Genomic DNA, 23376 nt, shown 5'->3' on the forward strand with positions numbered 1-23376 from the left:
CCCATTAACGGGACTAGACAAATATGTCAATTCAGAAAATTTAGCATTTAGCACCGTATTTTATTGTCAGAACGTAATAATGTAATTAATCCATCACGAAAATTGTCCTGTGACAGAACCATATGCTGCCGCAAGGATGACCATATTAAAGATAGTGATCTTTCGACGTCGAGTTTTCCATTCAGTAAGGGGTAGACGGTGAACATGGATACAGTTCTTCAAATTTTTAGCAAGTGGTTTTCGAAACTATCAGCATTCGATAACGACGTGGATCAATTTTTCCTTATGAAACTACCCGATATCGTCATAGGTAAAATTTTATACACTGAGCCCTAATCTGTTCCTTCATCGAATTCAATTTAATAGGTCTCTATGCAGAAACCTGGGAAGGCACCAGGAAAGTATTGTGGCGCACCTGGCAGTTGGTATATCTTGTTATGTTCTTGCATCACGCTTTCGCGTTGGTACATGCCATGCAGGACAAGGATTATTACGATAATGTTATCCAGGCATACTACATGTTGTTCACATATATAATCGTTGCCTCGCAGATTTACACCATTAAGAGCATTCGGAAGGAGTTGGAAATAATACGGGGATTTGTCAACCTGAGAAAGACGCTTCGATACGACGAACGAGCGTTCAAAAAGAGAGCTCGAGGATTCAGGAACATAAACATGATAACGCTTTCGCCAATACTACTCACAATTGTTATGATGCCGCTATTATTCGTGTCTGGAACCGTTTTGACACCTGAATATGTTTGGAATCTGCAACTGGGCGAAGGGTTTGAACTTCTATCAAACGGTGTATTAGTATTATCGGTGGCAGTTTTGTCGTATGTGACGTTGGTATCGCAGTTATGTTTTAATTTCATTAATACGCTACTATGCGGACTCACCACGGAGGCTGAGATTTTGGGCGATTTCTTTTCTGATCTAGAATCTCGCGTTGTTGCGGCTGAGATGAATCGAGTTGGGATGTCAGTATTAGCCTCGAAAGACCTGCGTTTGAATCTGCTATCATTTCGAAATGAGCTCAAAAATTGCGTTGAACTCCAGCAAGAATTACTAGAATGTATACGATGTCTTAAACGAATTACGGAACCCCTGACTTTCATACTGTACTATATGTCGTTTTTCTATATCGCTGAGTGCATCTGTCTGGGTTTTTATGGCAAGCGAAGCATTATAGATGCGAGCTTCATGGTTTTCGCATTGTACTACATGATACAATGTTGTATTATGTGTTACCTGCTGGAACGATTGGAGGATGAGGTAGAATTACGGTTTGAAGAGCACTGAACTTTTCACATTCCTATTCCTTGCAGAACCAACGAATTGCGTTCATCACGTACAGTTTATCTTGGCCGAACAATTTGAATTTTTCCCGCGAGAACGTGAAACTGTCGAAGGAGATCCGTGCAATGATACTGTTCACTGTGCAACGAGCTAATGAGCCACTCAATTTTAGCTGCGGTGGGTTTTTCCCTGTGACCATGGCGCGTTTCGGTGATATGTTGCAGATGACCTATGCCTTAATTACTCTACTGAATACGAATTTTTAAGCTCGTGGTATCACTTTGCATTTTAGTGTTTGATTAGACGAGTCACTTCACACCTGGATATGATATTAATAAAAATGTTTCCACAGTTCTACATTGAATTTCAGCACATATACACAGATCATGTAACACGAATAATTGATTGTTTGGTAGCAAATATAGCGATAGAATGAGATTCAGATAATGCAATTGTATATTCGGTGGTACGATCATCATGAGCATTAGAAAGAATAACACGTTATGTTTTCTAAAAGCTTTTTAACATATGAGTTGTTTCTGTATCGAAGCTGAACCTGCTACAGGAGCGTTATGCTTGCGTCAAACAGAAGCGATCGGCAGATGTTTAGCATGAAGTAGGATGATCTTGAATCGAAACTTAGAAAATCGAATTTCTCCCTTCCGACATCCGTTTTTCTTGGATCGATTCTTTGTACTTGAAAAAATTACGAAAGTCGATTTATAAATAGATTTCATACCATTTGATTATGAGCATAATCTCCTTTATAAATTCAATTACTGAATTCCAAATTCATGTACTTTAAGGTACGCGAATCGTTTGCTAATCAAGAATTTCATAACTGCTTCTGGATGTATTTTGGAACAGCTTCGTAATGTCCTACATCGAACAATGGTAACACTAGACTCAAATCCTTTTGATATTGTGGATTCTATCAAAAGCGAGTATCCTAAAGTACACCCGATAGCTCGAGAATACCGGATGGTAATATCAGTTCCAGTTCCAGTTCCTTTTTAGAACCGGCGCTATAATTAAGAATCGGTTTCGACATAATTCCAGACACGGTTGGCTTTTATGGGATCGTTGACAGCTGAGTTAAGGGCAGGTATCAGTTATCAATTTTCGAATAATGTATTATAAATTAATTTATTTTATCAAATTAATCCATGACGGTACCTGATGAATGTCAAGGACATGATTTAATGTCTGAATCTAATTTTTTTGTGGCCTTCATGCTGAGAAACAAAACGAAATGCTTTTGATGAATATGAAATTGTGATTTCCTGTTTAATGAAAGATGGCTCTCACATATAATTAACCCTTTGCGGTCGTCTGTCTGCTCTCAACCACCACAGGAAGGAATCATACTTATCTTATATTTCTCAACGATTTATCAGTTCACACTTTTCCTAAGTGAATCCTACCGTCTAGTGAACCTTTTTACGAATCAAAACGATGCATACTCATGCCCATATTTAATACGACCAAAGGGTTAATTGGCAAATTGGAAAAAAAAGGTTTATAATTTTTCAAAGATCGATTCTCTGGTGCCAATTTAATCAATGAGTCGGTCCCTACGTCGCACAGTGGTCCCTGGGAAAATTTAGGCGACCAAAACCCAAAAAATGAAGTTGCATAAAAAAATCCTATAGTCTATAACTTCAACGCATCTAGGATCACACGTCTCACCCCATTCCGCGCGCGCATCATTGCCCTGACAACGTGATAAGCTACCAGTTTCGCATGCTAGCCGGTGCCACTAACATGTGTTTTGGTAATGTTTTTGGACGATTTTTTTGACTCATTATGTTTCTTGAAGCATTTTTAACGTAGAATTTGCATTTGTTGTCAGTTTTAAAATTCGGTTGGTTGTAGTATTTGTTAACAGTAAGTACTATTTTGGAAGTTCAATTTTGTTTCGGATGGACTTATGAAAATTACCCCGCAAAACTTTTTTTAACGAAAGTGTTCCTCAAAGTGTCTCTTATCACTCAGCACTCGAATTTTTCACCTAAAATTCTCCTTTTTGTTTTTTTTAATATTAACCCCAAATGTTAATTAGAATGTAACTGTAATAACTGAAGTTGTGCCTTTTCATTAATAATGTGAATAATTTTTTGTGGATATGGCCTCCCAGTTATGTAATAAGAATTAGTTCGATCATTTAAGAACTGGGCAGGATATAACTGCCTCAACTCTCGTGAGGATTTCATTATACGACTTCGTTATAGCAAAAAACAAATTTAACCAACATTTCGTCATCTTTGCAAGCGCTTCTACGAAAGAAAATTGGGAGATTTGTTAGTAAATTAGTAGAAAAATGGTCGCACAATCCTAGCATGAAGCCTCTATCTCTATCCTCTTTCGAACTCTTTCGTAACTCTCGCTGTAGTAAACAAATTAGAGCCGCCCTTGTGCATTCCTTCCCAACACAACTGTTTTTGTCTCGACGATAACCATTCGCCGACCCATCTTTCGTCATCTTCGACATTCGACATTCGACGGCGAGGTTCTGCTCTGCAATTGCATGTTTCATTGAAGCTAAAAAGGTGATAATCTGACGGGCCAGGTCTGGAGAATACGAAGGGTGCGATAACGTTTCCTAGTTAGGAGCTTTTATTGCACCTATCACAGCTTTAGCGGCGGTGTGCGCGCGAACTCTCGACATAACATGCAATTTCAGGACATTTGGCGACAAAAAATGGAATTTTTTGAAAACCCCGATTTCATGAACCCAAGGGGGGATTTTTAGTTTTTAAGGAGCTCAAATTTTGACGCCTGCGGCACTGGTAAATGAAGTCCTATTGAGCTAAAATTTTGCATACGATATTTTATCGTGAAAATCAACATTTCGTAGAAAGTCCCATATGAAAAATCGAGATGACCATTATCATTGGCACCCTAAGCCATACGTTTTGCTTCGTATGCCGGTAAAAAGAGTCGATTTTTAATAAAAAAATTTTTTGAAGACAGTAGAACTTGACGTTTCATGCAATTTGAAGACATTTGGCAAGCAAATTTTTTTTTGAAAATCCCGATTTCAAAACCAAACTAGCAAATGCCACAAATGCTCTTCATTCGAAACGAAACTCGACATACATGCATACAACCCTGCTAGCAACACCTGAAACATCATTCGGGCAATTTCAACTCGCACACCTGGTATAGCAACGTTGTCACAACGTGGCAAGTTGTTGCAATATTCGGATAGTGAGACAAGAAGGCCATATGTTAGTATTCTCACTAACGAGTCTGAAAACCACGTCAACGAACCATCGAGAACGGAAAAACCTCAGCACAATACTATTGCGATTCAATTGTCTAACGTAATAACATATTTTGTCCATCATGAAAAATTATTCTGCGTCAGAAACATATGCTGAACAATGAAAAAAGCGTTGTCTCGCGTCACAAGCTTGAACTTTTTCAAGAACTAACAAATTGGCCTCGATTTCTCCGTTCAGTAAGTGTCAAACTAGTAATGAAAACCATTCTCAAAATCATCAACGAGTGGTATTCAAAGCTGTCAACGTTTGACAATGACGGGGACCAGTTCCGTCTAATGAAGCTACCTGATATGTTGATGGGTAAAACATTATACATGGCACTTAAGTTTGTTTCTCCATCAAATTCAATTCCGCAGGCCTCAATTCGGAAATTTGGACAGTCACTTGGAAGCGTATATGGAACATGTGGCAGTTCATTTATTTTGTGATGTTTCTGCACCAATGTTGCACGCTACGAAATGTTATTCAGAATAAGGATTATTACAAAAATACGATTCAGGTGTACTATATGTGGTTCGCGTATATAATCGTAGCTCTGTTGCTTCACACTATGAAAAACATCCGGAATGATTTGGAAGCGATACGTCGATTCGTCAATCAGAGGAAATTGCTTCGATACGACGATCGAGCGTACAGGAAGAGAGCTCGTAGTTTCAAGAACATCAACATGATAACGCTCTCGCCAATACTACTCACAACAGTCACTATGGCATTATTGCTCAAGGCAGGAACTGTTTTAACTCCGGAATATGTTTGGATCCTTCAACCGGAAGGAGATTTTGAACTGATATCAAAAGTCGTATTAATTGTATCGGCAACAGCTAATACATTTACTGTGGTGGTAACACTGTCGAGCTTTGTTTTTATTAATACGCTACTATGCAGACTCACCACGGAAGCTGTAATTTTAAGCGATTTCTTCGCTGATATGGAGTCTCGTGTTGTGGCAGTTGGGATGAATCGAGCTATGACATCGAAATCGTCCACGAAAAATGCGCGCTTGGATCTCGGCGAAATGAGATTAAATTTTGCGTTGGACTTCAGCGTGAATTTCTACAATGTGTACACTATTTAAAACGAATTTCGAAGCCTCTGACTTTGATATTGTACTATATGTCGTTTTTATATATCGCTGAGTGCGTCTGCGTAGCCTTCTATGGGAAGCAAAATATTATGGATATGAGCATGGTATTTTTCGGACTTTTCTTTGTATTCCAATGCTGGTTGATGTCTTACCTGATGGAACGATTGGAGGATGAGGTAATGTGATGCGATGATGAATCTTGTTTGCCAGTTTTCACAACACTTTTTTTGCAGAATCAACGAATCGGTTTTATCGTGTATAGTTTACCTTGGCCGATGAATTTGAGCTTTTCTTGCAAAAATGTTAAATTGTCAAAAGAAATTCGTGCAATTATTTTAATTGTTATGCAACGGGCTAATGAGCCACTCAATTTCAGCTGTGGTGGATTTTTCCTGCTGACCTTGGAGCGCTTCGGTGAAATGATGCAGATGAGCTATGCCTTAATCACCCTTCTGCTGAATATAAACTCTTAGATCTTTTTATTAGTATGAATCGTAGCGTTTGGCTTGATGCGGTACTTTACGCCTTAATATAATCGTAAATATCATGAAAACATGTTCGCGAAACTATGTTATAAAATTTATTAGACTCAGTTTATGTAAAATAAAGTTGTATGTTTTCATGCCAAACCAATTTTTATCTAGCATTCTAAAATCAGCTCTCTCTCGGTAGAGGGGAAATGTTGTCAAAAATATAGTCAAAATATAGGTTATTCATTGCGCTTTCAATAAACAATATTAGAACATTATTCTGATAAAATTGCAAATACCACGCATTATATTTAGGACACTCCGTTGTTTAACTTGAGCAATTCCATTCCCCTACATTGCCACGATACTATTTAAGTACCTCTCTCTCTCGTTTTAGGGTGGTCCGAAAAATATTTTTTTTTCACCTTTTCCCAAAAATGATTTTTTTATCAAAAAATCATAACTTTTGAACTACTTAACCGATTTAGATTATCTATCTATCTAATTGAATCCAATAAGCTAGCCTTTATATTTTTATTTATTTTTATTAAATAGACTAGACCTATGCGACTAGAATCCAGTCTTTCCACACGTGTGATAGTTTTCCATAGAAGGTGTATGTCGATCATCCAAATCGGTTCAGTAGTTCAAATGTTATGAATTTTTGCAAAAAGTTATTTTTGGATAAAAGGGGAAAAATGATTTTTTGGACCATCGGTGAACTTTGGAAAATCATATCTTAAAAACAAAACAAAAATAGCATCTCTGATATCGAGATGTGTTATGTGAAAAATCATCAGTTTTCAAGAAAAAATATAAAAAAATATTGCGCCCTCTAGTCCGATGCCATGAAAACAACAAGAAACGACTACAATCAATAATTACGAAAACAAAATCCATTTTTTCTGCTGGTTCAAAAATTTTTAATAAAAGGCTAGTTCATTAGCTTCAATTTGATATGTCGATCATCTAAAATAGTTCAGTGGTTCAAAAGTTATGAATTTAAAAAAATGTCATTTTTGGGAAAAAAAAAAAGGAAGTAATTGATTTTTCGTACCACCCTAAAATGGAAATGGTCACCCTAGTGAAAAAATTAAAAATACGGGTCTAATGTTTTGTTATAAAGAACTAAATTACCACTTTTCACGAAAATCTGAGAACTACTATATCGGTTTGGCATGGAATGGCTGTATATATGTATTATATATATTTGCACACAGGGCTTTATTTTACTTCTGGAAGAGTCATACCTGAAGTGTGAAGGTTATCCATGAAGGGGTGAAATATCGAGCATAAGGGGGCAATTTCGCATGAATAACATGTACATGGTCTTTCAGATTAAATGCTTCCGCAAAAAATCGTAAGGCTCCTCATAATTTTTTTTTCGCTCCGTCGATGGTAACACTGCATACCCCATTTTGGGACGATAATATTCGGTACTCGTTTAGTCTGATCGGATGGTTTTTAGTTTCAAGATGTACAATTTACAAGAACGTGTATTTTTAGTGAAATCGTATTACTCGAGCAACCGAAGCCTTAATTAAACTTTTTCCTCTTATGGTAAGAATTTCAACATTTCTCGTCGTCGAATACTTCCTCTGGGGATACGTGAAGGACCGTTGCTATGTTAATAAACCAGAAAATTTGGAGGAACTTAAAGAAGAAATAACTCAGGTTTTCAACAGTATCGAAGTCGTAATGTAAGAGTTGTGCACGAAGAATTTTGTTCACCGTTTAAAACGCGTTATCGAAAACAGGGGTGGTCACTAGGCTATTTAAATCTGTACCAGAGAGGTTAAAAATCAAATACAAATACTACATTTACATTTGCAAGTCATTCGTGTGTTTGATGATGCTTATACATAGTTTTTTGTGAATCTAGATTCATACTATCATTTATAAAAAAATTTCGAGCTTCCGTCACGATGTTTAATGAAATGTTTTGATCTCAAAATAGCGTTCATCATATCGTTACAGAGCCGATTTCGAAGCTTATTTTTGTTCTGATTATGTCCAGAAAAAAAAATCGCTCGACAGTTGTCGAGAAGTGAGGCATAGTGAGAACGTTACAAACAAGGCATCGAAGCGCCGAAAGCAAGCGAATTGTTACTTTTTTAGGTATCCAATTTCTGGGCAATCGATTTTTATCAAGCGCATTACAAAAATTCGAAACTCTCATCATCACGGTCGAACCGTCCGACGCGAATCCTTTCAGACAATCCTTGTAAGGAATTCCGTCCTTATGAAACTGATCAATTATTGCATTGTTTATGCTTCTATGATCAGCAGCACCAAGCGGTACTGCGACGTAAAAGTCATCATGTACCCTATTGTAGCATTGTTCAAATGTAAGAAATTTCACACGCGGAAAAAATATGTACCAATCTGTACTTTTTGACGAAAAACTGTACTCTGTACCGTACAGAATCTGTACCAAACATAACGAAAAAATCTGTACTTTTGCAGATAAATCTGTACGTGTGGCAACACTGGTCGTCACATCAAAAATGTCCTAAAACAAGCTTTATTTTCGTTTTTTAAAAATAAAAATCGGTTCACTTTTGACCTAAAATAAGCTTTAGTTTCGTTTTTTAAAAATAAAAATCAGTTCACTTTTGTAGAAGTTATTAAGCGTTTAATCTGAAACGAAGATTTATTTTTAATTTCTCGATCAATTCTGTAAAATGTTTTTTTCGAAGTCTTAAATAGTCGTTTTTTTCAATTTTATGATTCAGTTCTTTAAAGCATAGTAATTATCAATAATTCTAAGCGAAGTATTTGGCGCTCATAGAAATTAATATAGCACCAATCCTACTTAAACGATTCTCGCGGTACAATGTGCAATGTTCGGGAGATGCCAATCATGTAAAAAGAAAAGCAGATGTTAACATTCTCACTAACGAGGCAAAATTCTCGTTGATTGTGACGACTTAACAGGAATAGAAAACCACAGCACAGTTGTACAGCGATTCAAGTATCGTAACGTAATAATATATTTCACACATCATAAAAATTGCTCTGCGTCAGAAACATATGTAAAAGTGAAAAAAAATCAAATATCTTTTGCGTCAGATGCATTTGCTTCCACAAGATCGGATACAGTTAGTGATCTATCATTCAGTATATTTCGAACAGCGAACATGAAGACAGTCATCCAAATCATCAACGAGTGGTATTCGGAGCTGTCCACGTTCGACAATGACCTGGACCAGTTTTTCCTTGTGAAATTATCCGATGTCGTGATAGGTAGATAGGTAGGTATTTCAGATTAAACGCTCACGCAACAAATTTTCATAACTTGTACAAAAGTGAGCCGATTTTTATTTTTAAAAAACGAAAATAAAGCTTATTTGGACATTTTCCGATGTGACCATCCCTTTTTTCGATAACGCGTTTTAAACGGCGAACAAAATTCTTCATGCACAACTCAAACATTACGATTTCGATGCTATTGAAAATCCGAGTTATTTCTTGTTTTGTTCCTTCAAATTTTGTGGCTTATTAGCATAGCGAGGGTCCTTCACGTAACGCCAGAGAAAGTAATCGATGACGAGAAATGTTGAAATTCTTACCATAAGAGGACAAAGTTTAATTAAGGCTTCGGTTGCTCGAGTAATACGATTTCACTCCAACAACACGTTCTTGTAAATTGTACATCTTGACACTAAAAACCATCCGACCAGACTGAACGAGTAGCCGAATATTATCGTCCCGAAGTGGGGAATGCAGTGTTACCATTAACGGAGCGAATTTTTTTTTATAAGGAGCCATTCGATTTTTTTGCGTGAGCGTTCAATCTGAAAGACCCTGTATATTGTGCCGTAAGTTGTTTTTCTTATCGAATTCAATTTAATAGGCCTTAATTCGGATATTTGGGAAGGTACCAAGAAGCGTATCTGGCGCATCTGGCTATCAATCTATTTCGTTTTGTTCGTGCACCAATGTTGCACACTACGTAATGCCATCCAGATGGAGGATTATTATGAAAATTCAATTCAGGTGTACTATATGTGGTTATCATATATATCAGTCGCCTTGCAGATTTACATCATTAAGAATATGCGAGTTGGGGGTCTCCGTAGCCACATTGGTTGCGCGTTCGCTTAGTAAGCGATCGATCGTGAGTTCAAAACTCAGGGCCCCTCATTGACCATCTTTGTGTTGTTACAGAATAGCTACGTCCACGAAACAATCATCAGCGATGGAGATCGATCCACGGTCGAAATAAGATCGATTCATCCATACAACTGCTCTGCTCTGCAAGACACATCGGGCTGCTGTTCTATAAATAACTCAACAATGATCAATCTACTGTCTCCGCTGTCCGGTGGTCCAACTGGATAATGGAAGAACAGACAGAATACTCTTACGCCTAAATGGCTACTGTGTGAATGTACCATATGTAAATGGTATAGAAGAAATACTGGCGAATGGCAACTGTGTAATGTGCTAATTATAGATATGATAACCATGTGACATGTACACGATTAAAATTCGGCTCTGTTACAGCTAAAATGCTAATGAGCCTTAAATAAATAAATGGGATAAAAAAAAAGAATATGCGAAGTGAGTTGGAAGCAATACGTCAATTTGTCAACCGGAGGAGTTTGCTTCGACACGATGACCGAGCGTTTAGGAAGAGAGCTCGATGTTGCAGGAACTCAATCATGATAACGCTTTCGCCAATACTACTCGTTGTCACTATGCCGTTGTTCACGTCGGGAACTATTCCAACACCAGAACATGTTTGGAAATTGCAACTAGACGAAAGTTTTGATTGGATATCAACAGTCGTATTATTTGTATCGGCTACAAATAACATGTTCACGGTGATGGTTACGCTGTCATCTTACATTTTCATTAATACACTCCTGTGCGGACTCACAACTGAATCTGAAATACTAGGAGATTTTTTCGCTGATCTAGAATTTCGCGTTGTCGCGACTGGTAAAACACGTGTTGGGACGTCGGTATTGTCTCCGATGGCAATATATTCAGATCAGTTATTCTGGCGCAATGAGCTCAAAGTTTGCATTAGTCTTCAACAGGAACTTTTAGGAAATCTACTGCGCTTTATACGGATTGCGAAGTCTTTAACTTTGATTCTGTACTATGTTGCATTATCGTTCATCGCCGAATGCATCTGTATGGCTTTTTATAGCAAAAAAAGCATTATGGATATCAGTTTGACGTTGTTTGCACTGTTTTTCGTTTTCGAATGCTGGATAATGTTCTATCTGATGGAACGATTGGAGGATGAGGTAGTTTAAGGGTAGTTAGAAATGAGCTTTTTCCATTTCATGATTTTTTTTTGCAGAACAATCGGATTGGATTCATCCTGTACAATTTACCTTGGCCGGTGATTTTGAACTTTTCTCGTGAAAACGCAAAACTATCGAAAGAATTCGAGCCATGATCTTATTCATTATGCAACGTACCAACGAACCAATCAACTTTAGCTGCGGTGGATTTTTCCAAATGTCTTTGGAGCGTTTCGGTGAAATGATGCAGCTGACTTATGCTCTGATTACTATACTGAACACAAACTTTTAGGGCTCTGTTTTGCTATGAATCATAGTGCTTGTTTAGGTGTGTCACTTCAGAGTGCAAATCTTCATCGTAATGATATGATGAGAATATACGCGCACTTTGATGTTGTATTTCTGCACATAAACGTAGATCATGTGGCACGCACAATAGTTGAACAAATATTTTGAAGCAAGGCTATTGAGTTGATTCTTTGCTGGGATGACATTAATATTACACAGTGGTTCAGCAATTCAAAAGACGTCTGTGCGCTGTAGAGGTACCCCATTTTCGTTGAAAATATTTTAAATAATTTAGTTTGAATACAACATGTTTATGCAGGCACAAATCATCTTCCATAAAAAGTGAATTAATTTCAGGATATAGAATCAATTTTGTGAATATGTTCATCTTAATAGAAAATAATTCATTTCCATTTTTTCTGATACTTAGTGAAAAAAATTGGTGTTTTTTTGTTTGTGCAGTCGATGTAATCAAGCCTATGAAGATGGTTTTTTTTATCCAAAATATATATTTTTATTAAGGCTCATATGGCGTCAGCCTAACGGGGCCGGGAGTTCAATATTTTGACAAAGTTTGCTTACAACTATGTTAGTAATAATGATGAAGATGGTTGGAAATAATCATTTACCTATCTTTTATTTAGAGATATACATGTTCAATCGCCTAAAAGTTAAACGGTAAAATGGGAAAAGTAATATATTTTAGTTTAAAAGTAGAAAAATGAAATAAAGAAAATCAATATTAATTTCGTTCAACTGCTGTCTCGTTGGTGAAAAATACGTGCTTGCCGTTTTCAAGATGGATTGCTAAATTTATAACTGCTGACTATCGTTCATGAATTGGGAAACCGAGGATACGCCAAATAACTTAATTGGAGTTGATGTACCTGCCAATTTAGTAGCGTATTATTTTGGTGTTGTCATTCAATCGAGGAATGTTCACACCGGTATTCTGAATTTGAAATACAGGCGTATTGCTTCCTTCAATCACGGACTTACAAATGGATTTATTTCTCTTCATCGAACTGCAGAACTCAACCATAATATGAGCATTGAAAGTTTTGCACAGAACAGCAGTTGTCTGCGTTTTTGATATTTGTGATTTCTCTTTAAATTTATATTACCAAAACTTTATCCATAATATAAAATCATTACAATTTTCGTTCAGGAGTTTAGGAGTTGAGTTGTTACTCTGTTACTTCTCACCACAACTCGATTTTACTTGAGTCGAACGGATTACAGCATTAAAAATTGCGATCCTTTCTTGTAGTTTTGACTCGATTGGGTTTCAGAATACGTGTGAATAGTTGATAAATAGAGAGAGCTGTAATTTCCGAGGAAATTACATTATCGATTTTCCCAGGGCGCATTTTATCGACTAACCAAACTAAAAATGTATATGAGGTAATTCTCCTTAATACAATTCAACCGAATACATCCAGCAACGTATGGGATTGAATACGTGTCACATTATACTGAAGCTCACTAAAGATTACAGTTATTGTTTCATCACACGTACTGTAATGTCAATGCGTTGCATTATGGCTTGGTAATAGCAAAGGCTGTGTCGGCGTTGCTCATGATAGTGTCTCGCAAATGGATATATTCTTCCTCACGCCGCTTCTGTTGATTGTGTCGCAATCGTTCGTTATCTACCTTCTCGTACATTCAGATGATTGACACATCAAACTGAAGCTTATGAGTCAGTTTTCTTTGAAAAAATATTTCGTTTGCGAAAACTTTGGATTCTAGTTTTTGTAATTATTGATTGAGTTAGTTTTTCATAGTTTTCTCGGTAGAAAATAGAAGGAGCTATAATTTTCATATTTCATAATATATCCGAAAACAGAGAGGTATTATTTTTCGTTTTTGAGTTATTATTTTTCAAATTGAACATGTTTTAAGTCTTTGTTCAATATTCCTATGTGACTAGACTAGATCTAGGCGGGTAGAATCCAATCTTCCCGCAAGTGTAATGTTTCTTCAAAGAAGATTAGCTTATTGGCTTCAATTTAATATGTCGATCATCTGAATTGGTTCAGTAGTTCAAAAGTTATGAATTTTTGAAAAAAAGTCATTTTTGCATAAAAGGAGAAAAATGATTTTTCTAGGCAGTGTGTTTGGCAAACTATACGAAAAGCTTTCATAGGTCCCTTTTTGCAATGTGTCTCCGGTTGCAAAATTCAATGTTATTATTCAACATAATGGCCTTCGAGGGCGATACTCAGGCCTCTGTTTCGGTAATCACTTCATCATCGGTCTCAAATTTCTTGCCAGCAAGCATTCTCTTCAGGTCTGCTAACAGAAAATAGTTGCTGGGGGCCAGATGTGCAGAATATGGTGGATGTGGAAGCAATTCTAAAAATTGATTCCGGGTGTAGGAATGTTAGTGTCATTTATGAAAAAGATGGAGAGCGTCGTATGAACTCTGTGTGTCGGCGATGAACTCCAGATAAGTGTTTTTCCTTTGAATCACAAATTCTTGCGTCGTTGTGCAGTCGCCTACTATGATTCCTGCAACGCATTTGAATTGAATCCCTTAAGCACTCTCCAGATAGTATTTTAGAATTGATTGATGACAATAGAGTGATTGTTATTTTGCATTCCGAGCATGTGTAATTAGAAGAATTTCAATAATTCATCCCAGCTCACCAGCGATGCACCTGGAATTGAGGTTACTTGCGCGTATGTGGATGAAAGTTCGATGAAGTGGACGTAGCACCTCTTGTTCTTCAACAACGTAAATAAGTTCGATTTGTTGGTGCAACGAAAGACGATTAAATGATTTGAATATTGCCTTTAAAAAGTACTAAAATCGTGATTGAATTGTTGTATCTATATTTTATTTGGCTTTTTTTTTAAATTAAAAAATAATCCAGAAAAATAGATTTTTTTTTCTGCATAGAGTTGGTATTTCTTATCGGTTTTAAATATATGGTAATTGGCACCCTATCGTGAGATATATTTCATTGAAATCGGTCGAGCCGTCTCGGGTGAAGTTCGACCCAAACACCGTGACACGAAATTTTTATTTTGTTTTATTGGGTTGAATTAGAACCGGCCTCGTTCATTTCTGCTGTCGTTCCCTTCCAATTTAGATAGTAGAAGCTTCCATCCAAGATTGAACTGCTCGAACGGGCTGTATTCAATATCCCGTGGCTTAATAGCGGCACCTACGTATTGTAAAGGATTAAATTACAACAAAATTGGAAATTTAATTTTAAAAATTTTAATAACACTATGCTCGAAATCTATTCGACCTAGGCGATCTGATAGAAAATCAGGTTGTCTAAAATATGACTTTTAAATTTCGGAGTAAAGGGTGAATCACGCGGCTTCACGTCACCGATTGTTTTTTTGAAAAGCGCGGTACTAAGGGTTACCTTGTATCATAACTTTTTTAGATTGATGATAAATGTTTTGGTTTTAGATGAAAGTAACCCTTTGTATGCGAGTAAGTTTCATAACCAATAATCTGGAGATTTCCAAAACTTCGAATTTTCCATAAGAATTATTTTACATTGATTATACTTTTCAAAACATTTCTTTTTTCATTTTACTGACACCAGATGTAGATGAATTGTAAAAACAACAAAACTCATTTCATCTTCGAGAATAAACTTGAGCTTGGAAATGTGTACGTGTTCCTCGTGAATGACTTAACATTGTCATCTATTCTAACATTAATATCTATGTCTGTGAACTAAATGTTAACACGTCGAGCCACGTGTCGGTCCTTAGGGACTAACATTGAGCTTTTCGTTAGAAAAAAAACTCAGATCATTAGGACTGACAGTAACAGAACAAGGAAATGCGAAAAAAAATGGTTTGTTTTCGGATATTTTACGATATGTGACACTTTCTGGGCGACTATTTTCTTTCTATACAATGATTATCTTAGGGAGCGAGGACCGACACAGATATTGTGCAAATGCTCTTGATGCAGACTGAATGGAAAGCGTTGCAAGAAAAATTAGGAACTCAATATGTTAAATGCAAATAACGATGCCTGTCAATTTTTACAGTCACCAAAGAAACGGAGGGAATAATAGTGTGAAAGAAGTTCTACTGCATAGCCCGGGTTATTTTTTATTATTTTCATCTATTTCATCATACTCATAAAACTTCTGTAAATTTATGAGCTAGAACAGAAACATTAGTCACATAGCACATCCAGCCAAACCCGACACCAAGGAATGGAACCCGTCATCAATTTCAAGAACATCGATTTTTCCCTTAATGTCAACACATCCAGTTGTATCGGCCGCGAGAGTGTTAGCAGCATCTGACACGGAAATAAAATAAGTTATCGCCCAACGAAAAAGGCAAACTGACTTCCTTTTTATATTAAAGAGGCAGTTCAGTCTCCTCTAAACAACCATACAACCATCGTTCCCTGTTCAGCAACATAAAAAGTAGTCAGCATAGTTCAGAATCACGATAAGTTTCTCGATGTCAGTTAGTGAGAAATGAAGTTAGTTCATATCAGTTCCTCAATCGAAGTAAAAAAAGTCTGAATAAGTCCCCAAAGTCTAACTTATTTAGCCATTATAATGGTTGTACGAAAAACAACCTTTGTTCCTCAAACAACTGAGTTGAATGTGCTGATGTTCAAACTGTTCTACGATACAACTTTGACCTATGATCCAATAAAGAAAAAATATACAGTCCTCTGAACAGACCAGGTAGCATAGTACGAAAACATATCAACAAATTAGAAATGTTTAACTCATCGCCTGTGCCTCAAGAAAATTCATACACTGGTGACCAATTGTCGTTTTATAAAGTTGTTTTTTTGTGTTTATTCAACAAGCACATTACGTAAATTTGGCGCATTTGTTTAGCACCCTAGCCACGTCGCAGTTCGACCCCTGCCTGAAGATGTTATGGTACAGATTGTGCCAAAATACTTGTTATATGAATTAAACATGAAGCGAGTTTGATTAGTGTATTCAATGGGGGACCATATGAAATTATGCAATAGATTTTCTTCACTTGCATACAGCACGTATTTCGCAGGTTTATGTACCACTTGAAACCAGATTCGTGTCTTTAAAAATGTTCACCGAATGCTACATGCAGCGCAAACTGGAACCGGAACAATTATTTTCACTAATTTTTTTTCGAAATCACACATTTCACAAATCAGAACAAAAAGTTCAAACATTATGAATCATAGCTATGATTCTTTTATTTGCTTCCATGTGATATTTCCCGGAAATAAAATTCGCGAAACAGCTATTTTCTTCAACAGAAGAAACCTGTTTGAAAGCGTCTTGAGCGGAAATAAAAAAAGGTGGGTATTGTCGGGAGCATAAACGGAGACACGAAGGAAGAGATAATTTTAATAACTTTTTAATTATAATAACTTTTTATTCTAAGTTTCATTAGGGTGACCATGAAAGAACGGTTTTTGACGTGGGACTACGTCTAACCGGAGTATATGGGGGGTAAAATGAAAACCTAAACATAGAACATGCAGGAAAAAATGAAAGATTCCGAATGCTTATTACTCGAACATTCTTACTGGATCGGAAAGATGTTTGCATCAATTGATACGTAATATTTTTACGCTTCTATCGCAATTAATAAAATGTTATTTTTCATTAGCTAATCAATTGATTAACTGTAAAATGTTAAGCGTTATTTGAACGCCCTAACTAGCTCGTTTTGATTGGCCCGATTTACGGTTTTCCCAACACAGCCATCAAAACCAAGCAGCCTTGGGGAAATCGGCATTGCAAACACATGAAAGTATGGGGACTTTTGTTCGCACCGAAATGTGTTCCCTAACACAGACTTCAAAACCAAGCAGCGTTAGAGAAATCGGCATTGCAAATACATGAAAGTCGGGGGTATTTTTGTTCCGACTGAAATGTGTTTCCCTAACACAGACTTCAAATCCATGAATCGTGGGGAAATTGACATTGCAAATACATACAAGTCGGGGGCATTTTCGTTCCGACTGAAATGTGTTCCCCTAACACAGACTTCAGAACCAGGGTGTCTGAGGAAATTGGCATTGCAAATGCAAGTCAGGCCTAACAGAGACATCAAAACCAAGATGTCATCATACCAAACGTAAAAGGACTGTCATTAAATTTACTTGTAACGAAGAAAAATCTATTGGATGAATTGACCTTACATGGCATTATACAATCTTTTTAATCACAAAGTAAATATATTAAATTCAATTGAATTCGGAATTTGTTTCATTCAATAAAAATTTTAATCAACACAAACAAATGATTACTAAGATAAGGTAGTCCCACGTCAACCTTGCGGTTATATCATAGATATAACCCACCAAATTTTTCACTAACTTTTATATTTCAAATCCTACATCACAATTGTCTTCGAACGACTTTTAGAGCTTATCAAGGCAAACATTTTGCGATGCAGAACTTGTCAATATTTTAATCCTACTCAAAGTTATTGGTGCTTTTTCACCCAAAAACACATGATTTCGATTTTAATTTACTCAAAATTATTGAAAATTCTGTAGAGTGAAGTATGTTCTTCCAAATGCCGTCAACAAACATTTTTTCATTGTTGGCTCAAAAAGAATGACAAGCGACTGAAGAGAGCGTATTTTTTGGAAAGAAATATCAATAACTCTGAGTAGAATTGAGATATTGACAACTTCTGCATCGCAAAATATTTGTCTTAGTGAGCTATAAAAGTGTTCTGAAGACAGTTTGCATATAAAATTTGAAATATAAAATTTAGAGCAAAAAATCGTTTTTTTTTTCATGATGACCCGCTATTTAGAAAAATAAGCGCTTATCGGTTATTTCAAGAGATAGAAAAAAAATTTGCTCTACAAATTCGCTTAAAATAACTGGGGCTAAAAATTTGTCGAATCATATTTACCTCTATCAATGAAGATAAGAAAGTTAGATTTTTTATTTTATAGAAAATTTTGGTAACCCTAATTTTGACAACATCAAAATGAGCGCTTTGTCATGTGACAACTTTGTCGAAGACAGTTTTTGTCTAGAGAATAACTGTCGCGCTATATATGCTAATTTCCACTTAAATGCACTTCCTGGGCTTTTGTGCATTGGGATAGGCCGAAAACGATTTACTTACAAATAATTTGACTATGAACCCAGAGATGTCGATTTGTTGCAAGGCCACGTGTCTCAAGTGTATGGTTTCTCATATACCGAGCTACAGAATCACGTCAATGACATCAATTGGTCTTTTTCTCAGACATTTCAACGGTGGACATTGTATCATTACATTATAATAGTCTAATAATATAGTACAACCTAAATGAAAAAATAAGTGAAAAACATCTGCGAGGAACGTGGAAGTAAAACTTTTCCGTTGGGCGTACATTGTCTCATAATACTGGATTACGGGAGTATTTCAATTCAGTTAGTGTTTGATGGTAATCATGGACACAGTTCTCCAATTCTGTTTCAACTGGTACTCTAGGCTCTCAACGTTCGACAATGACGTGGATCTTTTCTGTCTTCTGAAACTGTTCGATGTTTTGATAGGTATACTTTATACATAGGGCTTACAACTCTTTATTTATCGAATTGAGTTTGTTAGGCCTCAATTCGGAACTTTGGTTGGGCACCCGAAAGCGCATATGGAACATCTTGAAGTTAATCTACCTTGTTATGTTTCTACACCAAAGTTGCACAGTACTTAACGCCGTACAGTTCAAGAATAATTACGAAAATGTTATCCAAGTTTACTATACGTGGTTCTCGTATGTAATCGTTGCCTCGCTGATTTGCATCATAAAGGACAATCGCAAGGAGCTAGAGACGATACGTCAGTTCTTGAACCGCAGAAATTTGCTCCGATATGACGACCGAGCGTTCAGGAAAAGAGCTCGAGGTTTCAGGAACAATAACAAGATAACACTTTCGCCTCTACTACTCACAACTGTCAATATGGCCTTATTGTGCATATCAGGAACACTCTTAACACCGGAGTATGTGTGGGACCTACAACTAGACGAAAGTTTTGGTCTGATATCGAAATTCGTGTTTTCTATATCAGTGGCAGTCATATCATATTCGATATTGATAACACTTTTCAGTTTTGTTTTCATGAATACGCTACTGAGTGGACTCACTACTGAGGCCGAGATTTTAGGCGATTACTTTGCTGATCTAGAATCTCGCGTTGTAGTCATTGGAAGAAATCGGGCTTCGACAACAGTATCGTCTACGGGAGAACTGCGTTTGGACTTGCGATCTTGGCGAGATGAGTGCAAAGTTTGCATTGAACGACAACAGGAATTCCTAGGATATATACAATGCTTGAAACGATTTACAAAATCCTTCACTTTGATTGAATACTATTTTTCATTCTTCTTTATCGCCGAGTGCCTTTTTATGGCATTTTATTTCAAGCACAGTGTTATGGACATATGCTTCATGTTTTTCTCTTTGTACTTAGTGGCTCAATGCTATTTAATGTTTTACCTAATGGAACGATTAGAAGATGAGGTAGGCACTTGGAATGATAAATCGAGCTGGTTATTTTTCACAACAATATATTGTTCGCAGAACAAACGGATTGGATTTATCGTTTACAGTTCATCTTGGCCGATGAATTTGAGCTTTTCTCGTGGAAACTTGAAGCTGTCGAAAGAAATACGTGCAATGATTTTGTTCACAATACAACGAGCTAATGAGCCAATCAACTTTAGCTGCGGTGGATTTTTCTCAATGTCTTTAGAGCGTTTCGGGGATATGATGCAGATGACCTACGCCTTACTCACGGCTATTATGAATACGAAAGATTGAGTATAGTTTTGACAAATGAATCTTGGTGTCCAAAAGTACTATTGTGTGTCGTGTCACATATATAATATCGTTATAGCACGGAAACACATCCACTCCGAGACATTGTATATCAGCACTTTAGCATCACAATAAAAAACCATTGTTTGTTGGGTTACAAAGAAAACTGTCATATTTTTTCGTTATTTGGAAGATTTTAATACAGTGCAGCTGTGTTATTCTCCCCTATGTTGCATATTTTTATCGTTCGAATTTTGGATCTTAGATCTTAATATTTCAAAGATGTATGAAACATGGATTTTATTCGGACTCGGATTTCGCGTAAAAAATCCCATGACAGGAGTATGGAAATCTGAGGAAGGTCCACACTCAACTAAGAATCAGGAAGCACCATGAATTGTCGTGCACTAATGATACTTATCTCCGAACCAGTTGGATTGTACGGATCGGTCGTCATTCGTTAGGTCATATATAAGTGGTTTAGGTCATATATAAGTGGCTTAGTTTTTTTAGTTCTCGCTTTTGGAGTACATCGCGCTGAACGTTGCAGCGGAACATAAATTATGCTATGCAACCCACACGCCGCTGTTCCTGCAAAGCCATCACACGACATCGAGGACCAATCGAACGACCCAATCGTGTCGGTGGACATATTCTGTTTGGTCTTCCACAAGCTTTGCGTTCCCAACGGACGTTAAACGTGATCAACAAGCCCTCTGATACGCGTTTATACTCCGACGGTATGGTGAAATAATTGCTATATTGGCTTTAAAATGTACAAAATGAAAAAAAAAAAACTCGGTATCTCGGACACTCGGTACAATGTAAAAATTGAAGAAGCTGATTCCGATCGATTGAACTGCGTCGAATTGGAAACATTGTTTGCAGCAAAGCAGCTCCATCAATATCACAATCGTGGACCACTCATTGGACCTTGTGTAATGTACTGACACTACTGGTATGTGAATCAAAGAGTTCATTTATATTAAGTATTTAAGTCTGCTTCATTTACAACACGTTACAACTGTTTAACCGCTCGTGATAGACTCTGAAAAGAAGCTAATGACAGAAAAGAGTATCGAAAGGAAGCTCACCTCACTTATGGTAAGAGAGCGAATTGCGCTAAATATGATTAATCTCCATAACAATGAGTAGCTTTTCAATGGGCGAGCAATTTTATAACACTTACCCTGTTGTCCCTACTAGTCTTGCTTCTCATACTGGATTTCCCGTTGATCAGGATGTTGGCATTCTCGAACTCGACATCACACGGCGACGGAGGACCCATGGCCCACGAGTCATCCGGGTCGGTGGAGGTTTCGAGCGTGAGGTCGCCCAGTACCACAAAGCCGGACTCGCCGGGCTGCAAGGAACGTGAAACGGAAAAGAAAAATTAACATATTGATACTTTCAGAATGCAAGTAGTTTTTAACATTTACTGAGAAGGATAATACAACCCCAAAAAAAGACAATAATTGAATTAAAATAAAGGCTCGAAAATCATTAAATGAATTGTTGATATGAACATCTAGAAGTAAAAACAACGAAATGCAACGCACAAGATTTAATCATTTTATTGATTAAAAAATAAAGGAAAACGATTTTTTATGAGGGTTCATTATTCAAGTATTACAGCCATACCATGCTAAATCGATATAATGGTTCTCAGATTTTCTTTGACATTGATAGTTTGATTTCTTATCGCAAAATATTAGACCCGTATTTTTATTTTCATTAGGGTGGCTATTTCCATTTTAGTGTAGTCCGAAAAATCAATTTTCCCTCTTTTATTTTGCCAAAAATGACTTTTTTCAAAAATTAACTTTTCTTTGAAAAAATATTACACTTGCAAAAAAATTGGATTTTGTTTTCGTAATTATCCTCAATCGATTCGTAATATTCCATGATTTGTTTGAAATGCTGTATATTGCGATTCCTGAGTCCGTAAACAGTGGAAATTGATGAAAAATTGAAAGCATTCCCATTTATCCATAAATTTGTACCATTAATAATGAGCACCTGACATAGAGCAAGGCACTTCATATATATGAATGATGTTCTTGTGTTTTATTTTTTGTTTTTTACAACGATGTAAGGTACCAGGAAGATTCAGGTTTCTCGTGTTTTTTGTTGGAGTAAAACGTTGGCCGTTCGTTCTAAAGTATTATCCGATGTAATAAACTACTGGCTACACTGGCTACACACACTGGCTTTACACTCAGTGTGCTACACCGGGGCGAGTTGAAACTTTTTTTTTAACGGCTGATTTCATATTAGTTTGAAAATTATTAATTGGAATATGTGTACCAAATGATTGACTTGACTCGGAGAACAAACTACATTATGAACAACATAAATTTGAAAAGGTCGTCGTCACAAAATAAACGATTATGTATGTTTTGCAATCTCATCGTTATCGGTATCAAATGAAATTATTTGACTAATACAGCATGAAAACATTCGGAAAAAATTAGGTGAAAATAAAAAATTTTAAAAAATTAACGGTTTTATTGTAGAAAAATATACTAATGATTCAAATAATGTAGTTAAACGGTTTCATTGTGATTAAACATAATAATAATACATATGATGTACTAAAAGCTGGAAAATAATTAAGCATGTAACAGTTAGTGATTATTACACCCATTGTTGCCACTCGTACAGATTTATCTGGAAAGGTACAGATTTTTTCGTTATTTTTGGTACATATTCTGTACGGTACAGGGTACAGATTTTCGTCAAAAAGTACAGATTGGTACAGATTTTCTCCGCGTGTGATTTTTTTACATTTGAACAAAGCTACATTGAGGTATATGATGACTTTTACGCCGCAGTATCGCTTGGTGCTGCCGATCATAAAAGCATTTACAAAGCAATAATTGACGGTATTGACGGACGGAATTCCTTGCAAGGA

General features: G+C 36.5%; 2 protein-coding genes across 9 annotated transcripts in view; one reads left to right on the forward strand and one right to left on the reverse strand.

Annotated features, from left to right (window-relative positions):
• The window catches only part of LOC129774684 (putative uncharacterized protein DDB_G0277255), a 193616-nt gene that overhangs the window by 88638 nt on the left and 81602 nt on the right, over positions 1–23376 (reverse strand). For all 8 annotated transcript variants that reach the window (XM_055778527.1, XM_055778528.1, XM_055778525.1 and 5 more), the window contains one exon: positions 21652–21825. In XM_055778527.1, the coding sequence (XP_055634502.1) occupies positions 21652–21825 (174 nt within the window). The remainder of the gene's footprint in view (positions 1–21651; positions 21826–23376) is intronic.
• LOC129774686 (uncharacterized) lies at positions 180–1686 on the forward strand. Its single transcript, XM_055778533.1, has 3 exons — positions 180–310; positions 367–1277; positions 1331–1686. The coding sequence occupies exons 1-3, from the start codon at positions 205–207 to the stop codon at positions 1565–1567; spliced, it is 1254 nt and encodes a 417-aa protein (XP_055634508.1). The 5' UTR covers positions 180–204; the 3' UTR covers positions 1568–1686.

Source organism: Toxorhynchites rutilus, chromosome 3 (genome assembly GCF_029784135.1).
Source record: "Toxorhynchites rutilus septentrionalis strain SRP chromosome 3, ASM2978413v1, whole genome shotgun sequence".
NCBI classification, from domain to species: Eukaryota; Metazoa; Arthropoda; class Insecta; order Diptera; family Culicidae; genus Toxorhynchites; species Toxorhynchites rutilus.